Here is a 13,198-nt window from a genome sequence, read left to right on the forward strand (position 1 = left end):
AAATAAATAGGACACACATGTGTAAATGCCGAATAGTTTCTCTAATATGAGAAACTGAAAGTGTAAATAAGGATTAAAATGATTAAAATGTATAATTGATAATGTGAAATAGGAAGAAAAGTTCTAAAAGGGAAGGGGAAGTGGGAGGGGAAGGGGAAAGGAAAGAAGGGAAAGAAAAAATTATGAGAAAAAAATGGAAACAAAATCTTTGTAAATAGGGAAGGGTGGAGGGGGTGAAGGGCACACAGGTAATGGGGGAAAAATAAGAAAAAAAAATTTAAAAAAATAAAGATGCCACTCAGGGGCTTTTTCCAAGCCACGAGTAGGGAGTTTATTAAAGACATGTGCGAGGTGAACATAGCCAGTACAGAAGAACCAAGTGGGAAGCTCAGCCCTCGACAGCAGTCCCTGCACTGCCCCATACCAGGCACAGCCGGGCGTCGACCTCTGCCAGCCAGCCGCGCTTCTGTGACCACAGCTCCCGGGGTCCCATTCACCACAGGAAGGCTGAGGCCAGAAGCAAAATAGTCTGACCAGCTTCACACAGTGCTTGAGACATGGAGGAATCTCGATCAGTGTAAAAATTTGGACCAAACGAAGACACCGATAGGAATTTTTTTCCTTAAAAGGAGTCAGGACCATTTAATCCAAACTTTTTAAACAGACAGAATCCTAGGTCAAAAGGGTGAACTGAAGTTCGCTCTCTCTCTCCTCTGTCCTCCTGTTTGATGGTGGCAGAGCTGCTGAAGACACACTTGTCAGGATTTGAATGAAGGACCTCAGGACTCTGTACATTCCAGATCTCACCAGGGTGCTGAACTTGGTCCCTTCCTTCCCAGTGCACAGTGCTTGCACAGAATGCCATGCGCACGTGTGTAACACACTTCCATCACCTGGGTCCTCTAATGCTCACTGACCTGGCTCCGCTTCCGCCCCAGCCACCTTGCAGGATGTGCCCCCAGCAGTGGCAGCAGCTCCCAGACCACCCCGGCACCCACAAACCCCTCGCCCTCTCCCTACCATGTCCTCCATCCCCAGAGTCCCAGAAAGGTCCTGACAGGTGAAACCCTTGCAAATCCTGGCTCAAACTCTTTCCTGTCTACACTGCAAGCCAGACAGTGCCCTCCCCCTGCAACCCACAGACACTTCTAGTCACAACAACACCGAGCCTAGCCCAACTTTATGCTTCCCTCACAGTCTGATGATGCAGGTTCTCTCCCTAGACACACACAGAATTCTAGAACATTTAAGAAGGAAGTGGAGCTCCAGGAGCACAGTCCAAGGAAACACCCACAGGGGCAAGAACACAGCTGCCTGCCATTCAGGGCCCTGCATCCCCTACCTCCTCCTAGGCCCAGCCCTCATAGTTTGCTACAGAAAATAGAAAAGAAGAAAAATGAGCCACTTTAGATCCCTTCCTAGTTGTTGGGAAAGAAGCCAGTCATGGAAAGAACATAGAAAGCTTTCTAGATGGAGAACATGCCATATGCAAAGGTCCTGAGACAGCAGTGTGTTCAGTGTTGAAAAAGTGCCATCAGGAAGTAGGCAGGTAGGTCACCCTGGGCCTGGCAGGCTAGGTGAGGAATCTGCGACTTTTTTGGGTTACAGTGGAAGCTCAATGAAGCACTGAGGTGGGGAAATCAACTGCACCAACTTCTGCTTCATGAGCAGGTGGTCTGGGTGCCCTGTGAACCAAAAGCCATAGGACAATCAGTCCGAAAGCTGCCCTGGAGCTGACAAGGGACACGGTCAGCCTGAGACCCCAGCAGGCCATGCACGTGGAGGAAAGAGGCGGGCGCCCTCCACCCCAGCGCCCGACGCTCGACCCTGGAGAGCCGGCAGGAGGCCCCGCCAAGGGCTGCGGGACCGCAGGACGCCGGCCAGGCCCCAGCTGTGCGCCCGCCTGCTCTGTCCCTGGCCCGGCAAACTGGTGAGCTCTGCTGCTGGCTCCTCACGGGAACGGTGGCCAGAAGGATGAGGTCGTTCCAAGGTCACATGAGGGTGGGATGAGATGCTCCAGGCCCTGGCTCGCAGCTGGGGCCAGGGCTCCGCTCAGCTCTGCGCAGGACACTGTTGGAACCAGAAGTGTTTCTGTGAATGATTTGGGGGTAGGAAGCGGATTACAAGGATGTTCAGAGCAGCATTTCTGAACCTGAAAACTTTCAGTAACACTGAAATGTTTAACTGTCCAACAATAAAGAATTTTAAAATAAAGAATGGATTTTAATATTTCATGATGAATAATAAGTTATGATAAAAATATCTCAAGTAGCATTAAAATAGTCCTGAACATGTGCTTACAATGTACAGTTCCTAAATTTTCTATTTAGAAGGGGAAAAATGGGAAACAGTAAAAACCAAAATGTTAGTGATGGTCATCACTTAATGACAAGATTATTGGTAGCTTTGGCCTTTTCTCATGATAGTTTTCTGCATTTTCCAAATTTCCAGCAACGCACACTGATAGGTTCCCTCCGATTTAGGGTGCTGCTGTGTGTAACAGCCGCGTTCTTCCCAGCACGCCCCTGCTCCCACCAAGAGTAACCCGATGCTCGCTCTCCTCCTAGCAACTACTGAAGTCACAGGCTCCCCCCCCCCGCCCCCCGCCAGGACCTCACTCAGCCCCGCCCCGCTCCTGTAAGAAGCGCTCCCCGCCCCGGCCACATTGCTTTAGTCTCTCCTTTGTTCAGAGACAGCCCAGCAGATCGTCCATGCAATAAAGACTTGTTGTGGCCCGGTCTGGTCTTGGTTTTCAGCTTCTTTTTTACCTGACACATACAGTTAAAGTTTATATTTATTTTACAAACTTCAAGAAGTGGCTCTCTAAAAAAATCAACTTCGTACATAAGCATAGCATAGTCCTACTTGCTTCCCAGGCAAAACACCAAAAAGCCTCAGTGATATAGAGGGTTCATCATAAAAACAATTTTCAAAAGCCAAGTAGAGGAAGGGGTGGACAGAGAGGGCATGAACGTCTAGCCATTGGGATGTGATCTGTTTACTGAATTAAAGGCACTACATGCACTGAAGAAAAAGAAGAATTTATCCTTTCTTTTCCTAGTGAAATGCATTCCTAGTTCTTATTTCTCTGTTCACAACACTTTTGCCCCGGTTAAAGGTGGCAGACGCTGTGTGAAGTGACCTGACCTGCGCTGCACGGTGCAGCTCTACACACGCGCATGGCGGCGGCTCTGCACAGCTCATATGACTCCCACACAGGGGCGGCTTGGTTCGTAGCAAGGAGCTGAGCAGGTGCAGGAATGAAGATTTCTGTAATTAAGAAGAGCCAGATAGAGCCAAAAAGCAGGGCGCACGTTGGTTTTCAACGCTTGGCCCCGGATGAGCACCCGTGACAGGACCGCCAGTCCCTCCTGTGCCCCTGCAGGACTCCGCGACGCGTCGCCTGGCTGTGTGAGGCCAGCTCTGCAGAGTCCCCAGTCATTCCCGGGTGACGGGGATGAGATGGATCCCACAGTGGCCAGTTAGTCTCCTCGAATATTTTCCTTCCTCTCCTTGCAGCAGCCTTCCAGCAGGTGTTGAAGGAGCACGAAGCGTTACCTTCCTACCCATGAGCCTCAGATTACATGGGCTGCAGCCATTGTAGCTGGCTGAGTGGCTGTGTTGTGAGTGGGAGCAGAGAGCACCAGCGGAAGACATCTCATGGGATGCAGGTCCCAGAGGGCTGTGCTCGGTCCCCACGGCAGAAACTGGAAGGTCCTTTTCACATCACCCCACCACTGCTCTGCACGGAGCAGCAGCCGCACTCACCCCGAGGAAGTGGGTCATCGCCTGCTCCATGGGAAGGAAGGCGAAGCTGCAGAAGAGTGAAGCTCACTGCCTACTTGTTCCGAGAGAACTGTTTTCAGCAATAACCCACCCATGGCCAGGCCACTAACAGAAGAGTCATCAGCTGATGAGGCACAAAAACAGAACGAGGAGGAAACGCCCATTCAGCAACCCCTAATGCAAGTGAGGGCTCCACAAAGTCACCAACAGAAGCACCCACCAGACAGAGAGGGTGCACATGTGCCAGCGACGGCCACCAGGCATCACCAGCCCAGTGACAGCCTCTTATCACCAGGAAGGGAGCAGACAGAAGTCCCCGGCCGCCTGGCGGAGTGTTCCAGCCAGAGCGCTGAACTGACTGACCAAAGCTTCCAGACCTCGCAGCTGGCAGAAAACACGGTGGAGAGAGAAACAGGTCACAGCACCCTCACCAAGGAGCAGATGGGACATCCCAAAGGTTGGACATTCTGCAAGAAACTGACCCGGATTGCACAACCTGTCGATGGCACAGGAAAATGGAAGGAAGAGAAGTCCTGATCTAGAACGAAAGACCTTCGAGGGACATGTGGCCAGCCAAGGAGTGGGGATTTAGGGCATGCTCACCTCAACACATTGGCTGCACAGATGTCTGAGCAACTGGGAAAATCCCTTACATAGGGATTATTAATAGGTGTTATGGAGGAGTATCTGATGTTGCTAGGAATGGTAGTAACGTTGTGGTTTGATAAGGAAATATCCATATTCTTAAAAACTATTCAGAAACATGTAGTGTGAAATGAAAACATCTAGGATGTGCTTTACAACATTTCAACCAATGAAAACCAAGGCAAAGAATCACATGAGTGTGGTGAAGTCTCGGCATTCATCCCACATGCCTGACACTATCTGGGGGTCCACGTGCTGCTCCACTGCAGGTCTGGAAGCATGGGAAGGAGGTTCTCCCAGTGCACTGCGTGTCTGCAGGTCGGCAGAGGTCGAAACAGTGGTCCTTACTGGGCTCAGAGCTTCAGAGGACAGCGGCTGACCCAGGCCCCATCAGTGGCCTCCATGTCCTGCCCTGAACAGGAGGCATCTGGCAGCCCAGCTGCTTGGGAAAGTCGGCCCAGGGCCCAGGTCTCTGTCCCTACATGGGTGCTCAGCACACACAGTCCTGCTCTGGGCTGCCGAAGTCTGCCGGGTGGTTCCCAAGCTGGAGGAACACAGAGCTAAACGTGAACGCTAATCGCTGAGACTTCCTTCCTGATGACCTCTTAGCTCACTTTCTCTGTGCGTGTGCGTGCGTGTAAGGTTGCAGGACACTTTGAACGTCTTGGGTACTAGCTCTGGGCTCTTCTACGTAGACAGGAGGAAGTAGAGAACAGCTGTACTGGAGTGGATGAAATGCAAAAACTAACTTAGAATTCTATTTATCTGAACATCTGGGCACCCACGTGATATCGAATAATTGCAGAGAAATTAGGGCCATCCCATTGTGGCCAGCTCCCTTCCCCCACTTAGCATGGAGCAAAACCTAGGGGCGGGAAACCGCCCGATGTGAAAACCACTGGCACCCGGTGCATGCGCAGATGCGATTCCCAGAGCCCTGGGCGGAGCCTTCTCGCCATTCCTGTGAGCAGAACACCGCGGGCTGGTGACGCGACCCTGGACGGAATGCTGGCGTGAGGGAAAATCTATGTCCCCCCTTTAAGTTGTATTAACCTGAAAGTGCACACGTGAGTTGAGACCTAACCCTCAAAGACTGATGCGCGGAGCTAAGACTTTGGTGGGATTTGCCTGCTCCCTTCTACCGAAGTAAAGAGTGGTTCCTGGAGGCCCGCGGGTGAGGACTCGCACAGGCCTTTCTGGAGTCACCGACGTTTCCCACCAAAACTGCCCAGTGCGAATTGACACTGCTGTCTGTCGGGGCGCTAACGCCCTGTAATGCTGAGCACTGCGGGGAGGGGAGGAGCTGCAGCACTCGTGGCTGCTGAGACTAAGAGGACACGAAGTCTCAGAGTCACCAAAGCGTCGCACGTGGCATGTGCCACGTGGCCACAGCATACCCAGCACAGGAACAGCCAAGCTTCCAGGAGAAGAGCAGATTTCCTGCGTGAACCAGCAGGATAAAGCAAAGCAAGCGTGAAAGTCTTGGAGGAAAAGAATGCTAACTCTTAACTCTCCAAGGTGCAGGTTAGGGCCAACAGCACAAATCCTTCGACGTCAGCAGCTGGAGGAGGCATCCGACACAGCAGGCAGGCGAGGTGGGTGCCAACGAGGAGGGGAGAAGCGCTGCTGAAAAAATCAAACTTTAGATTTTCAAATACGAAGAGGCCGCGTCCACCAGTCCCAGGATGGCCGGCTGTGGAGACGCTGTCTGTCTGTGCAGAGCGCTGGCAAACACGGAGAAGCATCGGCTTGGTGGCCTCCGGGCAGCTCCAAGCTCTCCACGGCTTGAAGATCCAGGCATGAACTCTACGGAAAGCATTTCAATAACTACGCTTAAAGCCCGGAAGTGACCCAGAGTGGATGCAGGAGCGGGGTCCCCCTGCAGACGAACAGGGCGCCAGCTTCGCTCTGTCTTCCTGTCCGCGACTGAGGCTGGCAAGCCTGCCTCCCAGGGAGGTCTCAGGACCAAAGCAGAAATGCAGTACTTGCTCTTTCCTAGCCCGGTGTCCTGGCCTGTGATGCTGACAGCAGGAACAGAGACCAGAGCCGCCGCGCAAAGCCCAGAGCCCAAGGAGGCGGAGGAAAAGAATGCGCAGCGCGCCCTCTGTCGGCCGAGCCTGTCGTAGCGCGCCCTCGGGAGAGCACAGCCGGCGGGCTGGAAGCCGGTGTGCAGCAGCCGCAGGCTGGGGACCCTGGGCGCCCGCCGACAGCAGCACGGTCCAGGCCGCCAGGCCAGCCCGTGCCGCAGGGCCGGAGCAGCTGCCTCTACCACTGCGAAAGCATCTTGTTCACGAGATAGAATTAGGCCGTGAGAGAAGCGGGAATGAACCCTCGTACTGTGTATTTGTTCTATGCTTTTACAAACTCTTTAGGTGGGGTTGGAGAGGAGAATTTATCACCTGCTGTCTTTGAGGAAGGGACTCCTGGGCAAGTAACTAAACAATTACTGAAGTGAATTCTGAGACCCCGCTTTCACTGGGGCCTTGACTGCTAAGCACATGCCAGGCAAACAACTCAAAATCCATACAAGGAAAACAAACTTAGAAAGTCAACCTGCACCGACCGCCCTGCTGAGAAAGTCGCCCTGCTCTTTCTGAGCTGATGTTTCTGAACCCATTCAAGGACAGAGATGGACCCCGGACCCCTCTGAGGCTTAGGGGAAGCTCCGGCATCTCCCTGGGCCCTCAGAGCAAGCGGAATGGAGGTAGCCTCTCGTTTTAGAAGGCCACCAAGACTGACCCACCTCTGAACTCCAACTTAAGATTTTCTGCTCAAAAGAAATGTGCTGAGCAAGGCAACCTCTATTTCACAAGTGCTCCTTTTACCTCTCCTTCAGCGGGAGGTTAATGTTGTAACAGTTCAAGGAAATTCTAAAGGTGATATGATGCATATATATGAAAGCATATATACACACCCTTGTGAACACATTCATCAGTACAAACATCACTGAGTGTGTACACACACACACACACAAACACACACGTATCCACGTGTTCTTGCTCTTGGAGTACCAAAGACAAGAGGTCCCTATAACTCAGATATAAGAATACTGATCCGAAAATCTATCATAACAATTATGCAGTTTTTTACTAATACACACCTGAGGACCTACTTCTCAATTACTCTGCCCCTCGGCCTCCAGTTATTTAATATCAGTTACTTTATTAGCATAATTAGAAGCTGTAGGAAGTTCTGAGATCCAGTAACGTCTGGTCTGAAGAACTGTTGAATGGGTTCAGAGCTCATTTCGTTCTTTTTTATTGTACTTGTACTAAATGTGAGCAGCGGACTGGAAAAGCCAGAGAGCTGTGAAAAGCTGGGCCCTCGCTCCTGCTCCACCTCTGAACTGCTAGTCTAAGGTCTCGCAACCTTTGGTAAGCAGCTGGGCAGGTCTGGGTCCTGGAGTGCTCACAGGACTCCCTCAGGAGGGCCCCTCTGTCACACGCATGCCCAGGGATCTGGGCCGTGCGTCGGGGGGAAAGACCCAGTGCTCCTTGCACTGCCTCACCCACGCTGTTAGTGCTGTGCCCATCAAGACGGCAAGTGCTTCTTTCATTCCTCGAAGTGATTACTCATTTGTACAGGTGCAGTGGCTGGGGATGTCAATCTCTTATTTACCTTTTTCTAGAAAAATGTGTTTTTGAAAATACAGTTCCCCTTCCCTGAGGTCTCCCTGCCCGGCTCCAACTAGGTCGGTGAGACACGAGGAAAATAACCAGAATGCAGAGGAAAGAAAGAATCCTGTCAGAGTAGCACGAAAAGATGAGACACCAGGAGGGAAGTGCTGGTTTGGGCTTGGAAAGGCAGGCAGTTAATTCCAGGAAGGCTTCCTGGAGGCGGTGGCATCCTGCTGGCCTATAGAGCAAAGTCACCTGTGACCATGACTTCGGGGAGGGAAAGCAGGAGCCCCCGTTGCTGTGGGAAGGAGGGGTGCCTGGGCCCACCCAAAGCCCAAGCATGGCCAGGTCCAGGCCGAGCTTGAAGTAGGAAGTCGCTCAGACCGGGAGGACCAAGTGAGGACCATGGTGCAGATGCCAGGACAGGAGGAGCCAGAGCACCGGACCAGGAAGGATGGAGGGACAGAAGCACCGCCCAGGGGGACAAGGGTCCCTGAGGCCAGGGTAGGGGGAGGTGCTGCCCCCAGGGGCCCGGCATCCCCATCTACGGGGCAGAGAACAAACCAGAATCTACAAAACCCAAGCCCAAAACAGAAGCAGAGGCCAGAGGGGGCACCATGGAAATGCAGGTAAGAAGCCAGGGAAACCCCAGGGAGAAGACAGAAAAAACAGTGAAGAGCAGCAGGCCACACCTAGAGAAATGGAAGAGAGAGGAAGCAGAGGGAGGAGGTGGGGTCCTGGGCTGGAGGAGAGACCTTGGCAAGGACGCCTCCGGAGGGAGAGGGCCGGCGGACAGGGAGGATGCCGCACACCACAAGGCCCCCTGTATACGGCTCTGTGCCTGCTGCCCAGGGCCACTGGGCATCTGAGACCGCTCCAAACAATAGAGCCTGGTTTCAAAAGTTTCTAAAGCAAACTGTCAGGGAGAGGAAGGAGAGAAAGGGGAGACCGCACAGACTGAAGAGTAAATTCCAACAGACTGGAGGCCACAGCTCTGCTCAGCACCTACACAGGCCCAGGTGCTACGTCACCTGCTTCCAGGGGGAAGGGAGGTCTGATTTCAAGGCCACCACCTGGAAGGAAGAAGTGAAAAGTAGCCTGGGTGATCTATGACCTGGGCAGTTTCTGCATAAATCAAGAGGTGGTTTTGCATTAAGGAATTAGAAGCGTCATGTTCAACTTCTGACTGCAGATTACTGGTTCCCACTATGCCTGGTTTTAAAAGCAGATAAAGTCAGCCAGGACCAGAAGGCCGCACAGGACAGCATCACCTACCCTGGAGCACTTGCAAGTTTCGGAGTGGGGGGGAAATCAGATGTTGCTTTGCACACAGCATGTTTCTGACCTTCCTGTACAGTAAGTAATGCAGTGGCCACCAAAGCTGATGCAATTACCTGGAAACAAACACAGCCGATTAAAAAGAGAGAGAAAAGAAAAGGAAGAATGTGCTTGTGTTGTAAAGGTAAACAGCACATCAGCCTCTCTGAAATACTTCAGCACTGAAGAATGCATGCATACGAAATGCATCTTGAAGCTTTTCTGCTTAAGTGTAACCAGTTTGTATGTTCCACTGTGCCACTTTGTGTCTGTAAACAACCCTATGAAAAGTAAAGCATTCTTTGAAATGACTTGTAAAACACAGGCATCTCCAGATTGCTTCATTAATTTTTAAAAACACAAATACAAGTGCATTTAGCTCTATATGGCTTAAAAGAAAGTGTTTATCTTTTCTCCCAATTTCATTTGCCAGAAACACCACACTATCTGTGATGAACACTTCGTTTTCGGGGAAGAAGCCAATGTAACTTTTCGGAAGAGACGCAGGGCTTCCGTGCTGCACAGGGAGGACACGCACAGCAGGCCATGGCCAGAAGCCCATTTCCATCTGAAACTTTCTCAGAGCTGAGCAAATGTCTGCCTAGACCCCGGTAAATATGATGGCACAGCACCAGAATGTAAGAGAGAGACCTAAGTCACCACACGCCGAGATCGAGAAATTCCAAGACACAGTAACGAAGTTACAATTCGTCTGTCCACTTTCAGCAACTCAGCCCCAATGCTGCTTCCAACCATTCCACAAAATAAGACCAACCAGATAATCCCATTTGCCTTACAAATAAATGCTGCGTGTTCCCAGGACAGACACAGGCGGAGGGGTCGCAGCAGCTCGGGGTGACTGCGCTACCACTCTGTCCTCAGCCACAGCCAGGGCCTCGGCTGGCCCCCGAAATGCAGCGCCAGCCTGAGCCTAATCAATAAAAAGGTATCGTGGCTGGGCCATTCCTCACTATCACGTGCGTTTTTACTTTCAAGATTTTGTTTCAAAATATGGGGAGAAAAGGCAGCAAAACTTGGGGGCGATGTGCGTCCTTCAGTGGTCTCCTGCCCAACGCGTGGCCCCAAAGCGCAGGTCAGCACTCTGTCCGCTCAATCCGCTACTTATACTTTGAAATAAAACACAGAGTTAAACTTACATTTGCTCTCTACTCCAGACTGGATGCAATTGATTTTAACTGACTAAATTATCTGATCTCTGCCAAGAATTTTATTTCATTAAGAAAATGATATTACGGAGCATCTGAGATCATAGAGCAGACTAAACACAATGCCAGAGGAGCCTGAGAGCGCTGCTGTGAAGGGTTGATTATTTGCAGATGGAATAGGGAAAGAAAAGGGGAAGCAGCAGGTCCGGGCCGGGGGAGTGGCCAGCCGCCCACGGCCACATCCAGCGCGGAGTCGGAAAGCGCCTCTGGGCTGCACCTTCGGAAAAGGTGGCCAGCTTCTCCCGGGAAGCGACCTCAGCTCAGCTCAGGGCGCGGGGGAGCGCGGCGGAGGCTGGCTGGGCGCCGCCACTGGGCGGCCGCGCTCTGCAGACGGCAATCCCGCTCCGGAGGCCAACTGCGCGGCGTGCGCCTCGGCGTGCGGGATCAGTGGGTTACGAAATCAACTAAAAGCAGCTCAGGCTGGTGAGCAGGACACCGCGGACTCCGGCGGGGCCTCTGGCCATCCCAGCCCACAGAGCGGCGACGCCGGGCAACGCAGAGGCCGCGTCCGCGCGTCCGCTGCGCCGGAGACCGCTTTTAATCAAACCCCGGCCTCGCGGGCGCGGGCGCGGGCGCGTGGTCACCGCAAGGCCGCAGCGACGCCGCAGACCGCGCCCGGGGCAGAGGGGGCGCGGCCCGAGCCGCACGCAGCGCTCTGCCCCGCACGGAGCCAGCCGGGCACACCGTGGCCGGCAGCGCAGGAGGGCGCGGTGCAGTGTCACCGGCGGCCGCGGGAGCGCTGTGGCCCCGTCCTGCGCCTGGGCCGGAGCCGCGCGGTCAGACAGTCGCTCGACACGCGGCGTCCCCGGGGCTGCGTCCCCTCCTGGACCGACGGACAGCTGTGCGGGAGGAGGGAGGTCCGGGCTCTCACCGCCCCGCCCGAGGCCCGCAGCAGGGAGGCGGACGGGGACGGCAGGGACCTGCGACCTGGGGGCTGGGGGCTGGGACCTGGGACCCCGGACGGCGGACTGGACGGAGCCGGAGACGCGTGGCGGACACAGCGAGCGGCTTCGCGGGATCGGAGTCCGCGCCCCCGAGGCGCCCCGGGGCAGCGACAGCGAGGACCGGACTGAGGCTCCCCGCCCGGCCCAGCCCGGCCCGGCCGCACCCACCTCGCTTCCCGCGGCGCCACCGGCCGCCCTGGCCGAGCCCGAGGTCCACGCAGTTGAGCAGCACGAGCGCGAAGGGGAAGAGGCGCAGCCGCATCGGGGCGGCGGGCGGGGGCTCCGGCGAGGTGGCCGATCCAGTGGGTCGGGTCAGGTCGGGTCGGGTCGGGTTGGGTCGGTCGGCTCGAGTCAGCCCGGCGCCGTCAGCATCGCCTGCGGACCGGGCAGGAGGCCGGGAGCGTGGCGGTCGGGCAGCCAATCAACAATCGCGGCAGAGCGAGAGACACCGGGCTGGGCGGGTCGGGGCCTCGGGCGCAGGTCCCGGCGCCGCGCTCTGGGTCTCGGCCCCGTCCGTCCCGTCCCGGCGGTCCGCCGCTCTGAGGCCGAGTGCGCGCGCTCACCGGGTCCGCGCTATAAGTAGGTGGCGCCGGCCCCGCCCGCCGCCGCCGCCCCTGGGTCCTAACGCCAGCGCCCTGGACCCGAGGTCCCCATCCCAGGGGCGGCGGCGGGCGGGCCCTCCTGCCTCTGCCTCCCCCTGGACTGCAGGCCACGCCCCCGCCACTTTCGCCACCGCGGCGGCAGCCCGGGCCTGGCTCCAGGGAGCGGACGCGGGCGGGGACGGCGGGAGGAGAATCCGGGCGCGGGAGTCGGGCGGGCGCTGTCCGGCGGCGCTGCAGGGCGCACGTGGCGTCCCCAGGCCGGGCTGCGAGGCTCCGGGCGCCTCTCCTGCGTGGCCCGGGCGCTCGGAACCACGGGACGCACCCGAATCGGCCCTGTCCCGCTGCCCCGGGCCGACGTCCCCACCCCTGCGCCCCGAGGAGCCCAGCGCCCCGGGTCGAGGCCCGGCCCGGCCCCGAAGGGGAACCCAGCCGGCTGGGCACAGTTCATCGCGTCCGGGCGCGGGCACCAGGACTCGGGGACCCCGGCGTCCGGCTCGGAGAGGACCGGGGCCCGCGAGAGGCTCCCACGGCCCCGCCTGCCCGGGCTCTGCTCCCCGCGCAGCCCGCACACGCGCGCCCAAGGCCCACACGGATCCCACCGCTGCCCAGCAGCGCGGGCGGCTCCGCTCCGAGGCCCTGAGGCGGGGCCCGGACGCTGCCCGGATGGGACGCCCACCTCGGGGCTGGAGCGGGCGCGGCTCTCTGGGCTCCGCAGGTCCGCGCGCGAGCTGAGCTGCCTGGAGCCGGCGGCCTCCACCGCTTTCCGCGCGCCGCTCCCGGCGGAGACGAATCCTCTTCGTTCGTTCCCTTTCTTTCTTTTCTTTCTTTCATTAAGCTTCTCGGTGCTCTTTAGGTGTGCAGTGCCGTTACATCGCCGCTGGGATCCTGCACCTGTACGTGACGAATCTTGCTTCTTATTTTCCCCCTTCCCTGGCCTCCCTTCACCCCCTCCACCCCCCGTTTACAGAGACCTTGCTTCCAGTTTTTCCTTTTCTCATACTTTTTCCTTTCCCTTCTTTCCTTCGCCCTTCCCCTTCAGACGTTTTCTTCCTATTTCGCAT

General features: G+C 55.9%; 1 protein-coding gene across 3 annotated transcripts in view; it reads right to left on the reverse strand.

Annotated features, from left to right (window-relative positions):
* Positions 1–12,920, reverse strand: part of Rspo2 (R-spondin 2) — a 115,253-nt gene extending 102,333 nt beyond the window's left edge. Inside the window, exon 1 of one of the 3 annotated variants that reach the window (XM_087190819.1) lies at positions 12,814–12,920. Coding sequence is in view for 2 of the 3 variants with exons in the window: in XM_087190818.1 (XP_087046944.1) it covers positions 11,704–11,797 (94 nt within the window). In the remaining variant the exon portion in view is untranslated. Of the gene's footprint in view, positions 1–11,703; positions 12,146–12,813 lie in introns of those variants that run through there. The other 2 variants (XM_087190818.1, XM_004850282.4) reach the window with 2 other exon arrangements.
* Between the last annotated feature and the right edge of the window lie 278 nt (positions 12,921–13,198).

The sequence above is a fragment of the Heterocephalus glaber genome, unplaced genomic scaffold, assembly GCF_053883595.1.
Source record: "Heterocephalus glaber isolate CG9 unplaced genomic scaffold, H.glaber_assembly_v1.0 deba00001556, whole genome shotgun sequence".
Taxonomy (NCBI): domain Eukaryota; kingdom Metazoa; phylum Chordata; class Mammalia; order Rodentia; family Bathyergidae; genus Heterocephalus; species Heterocephalus glaber.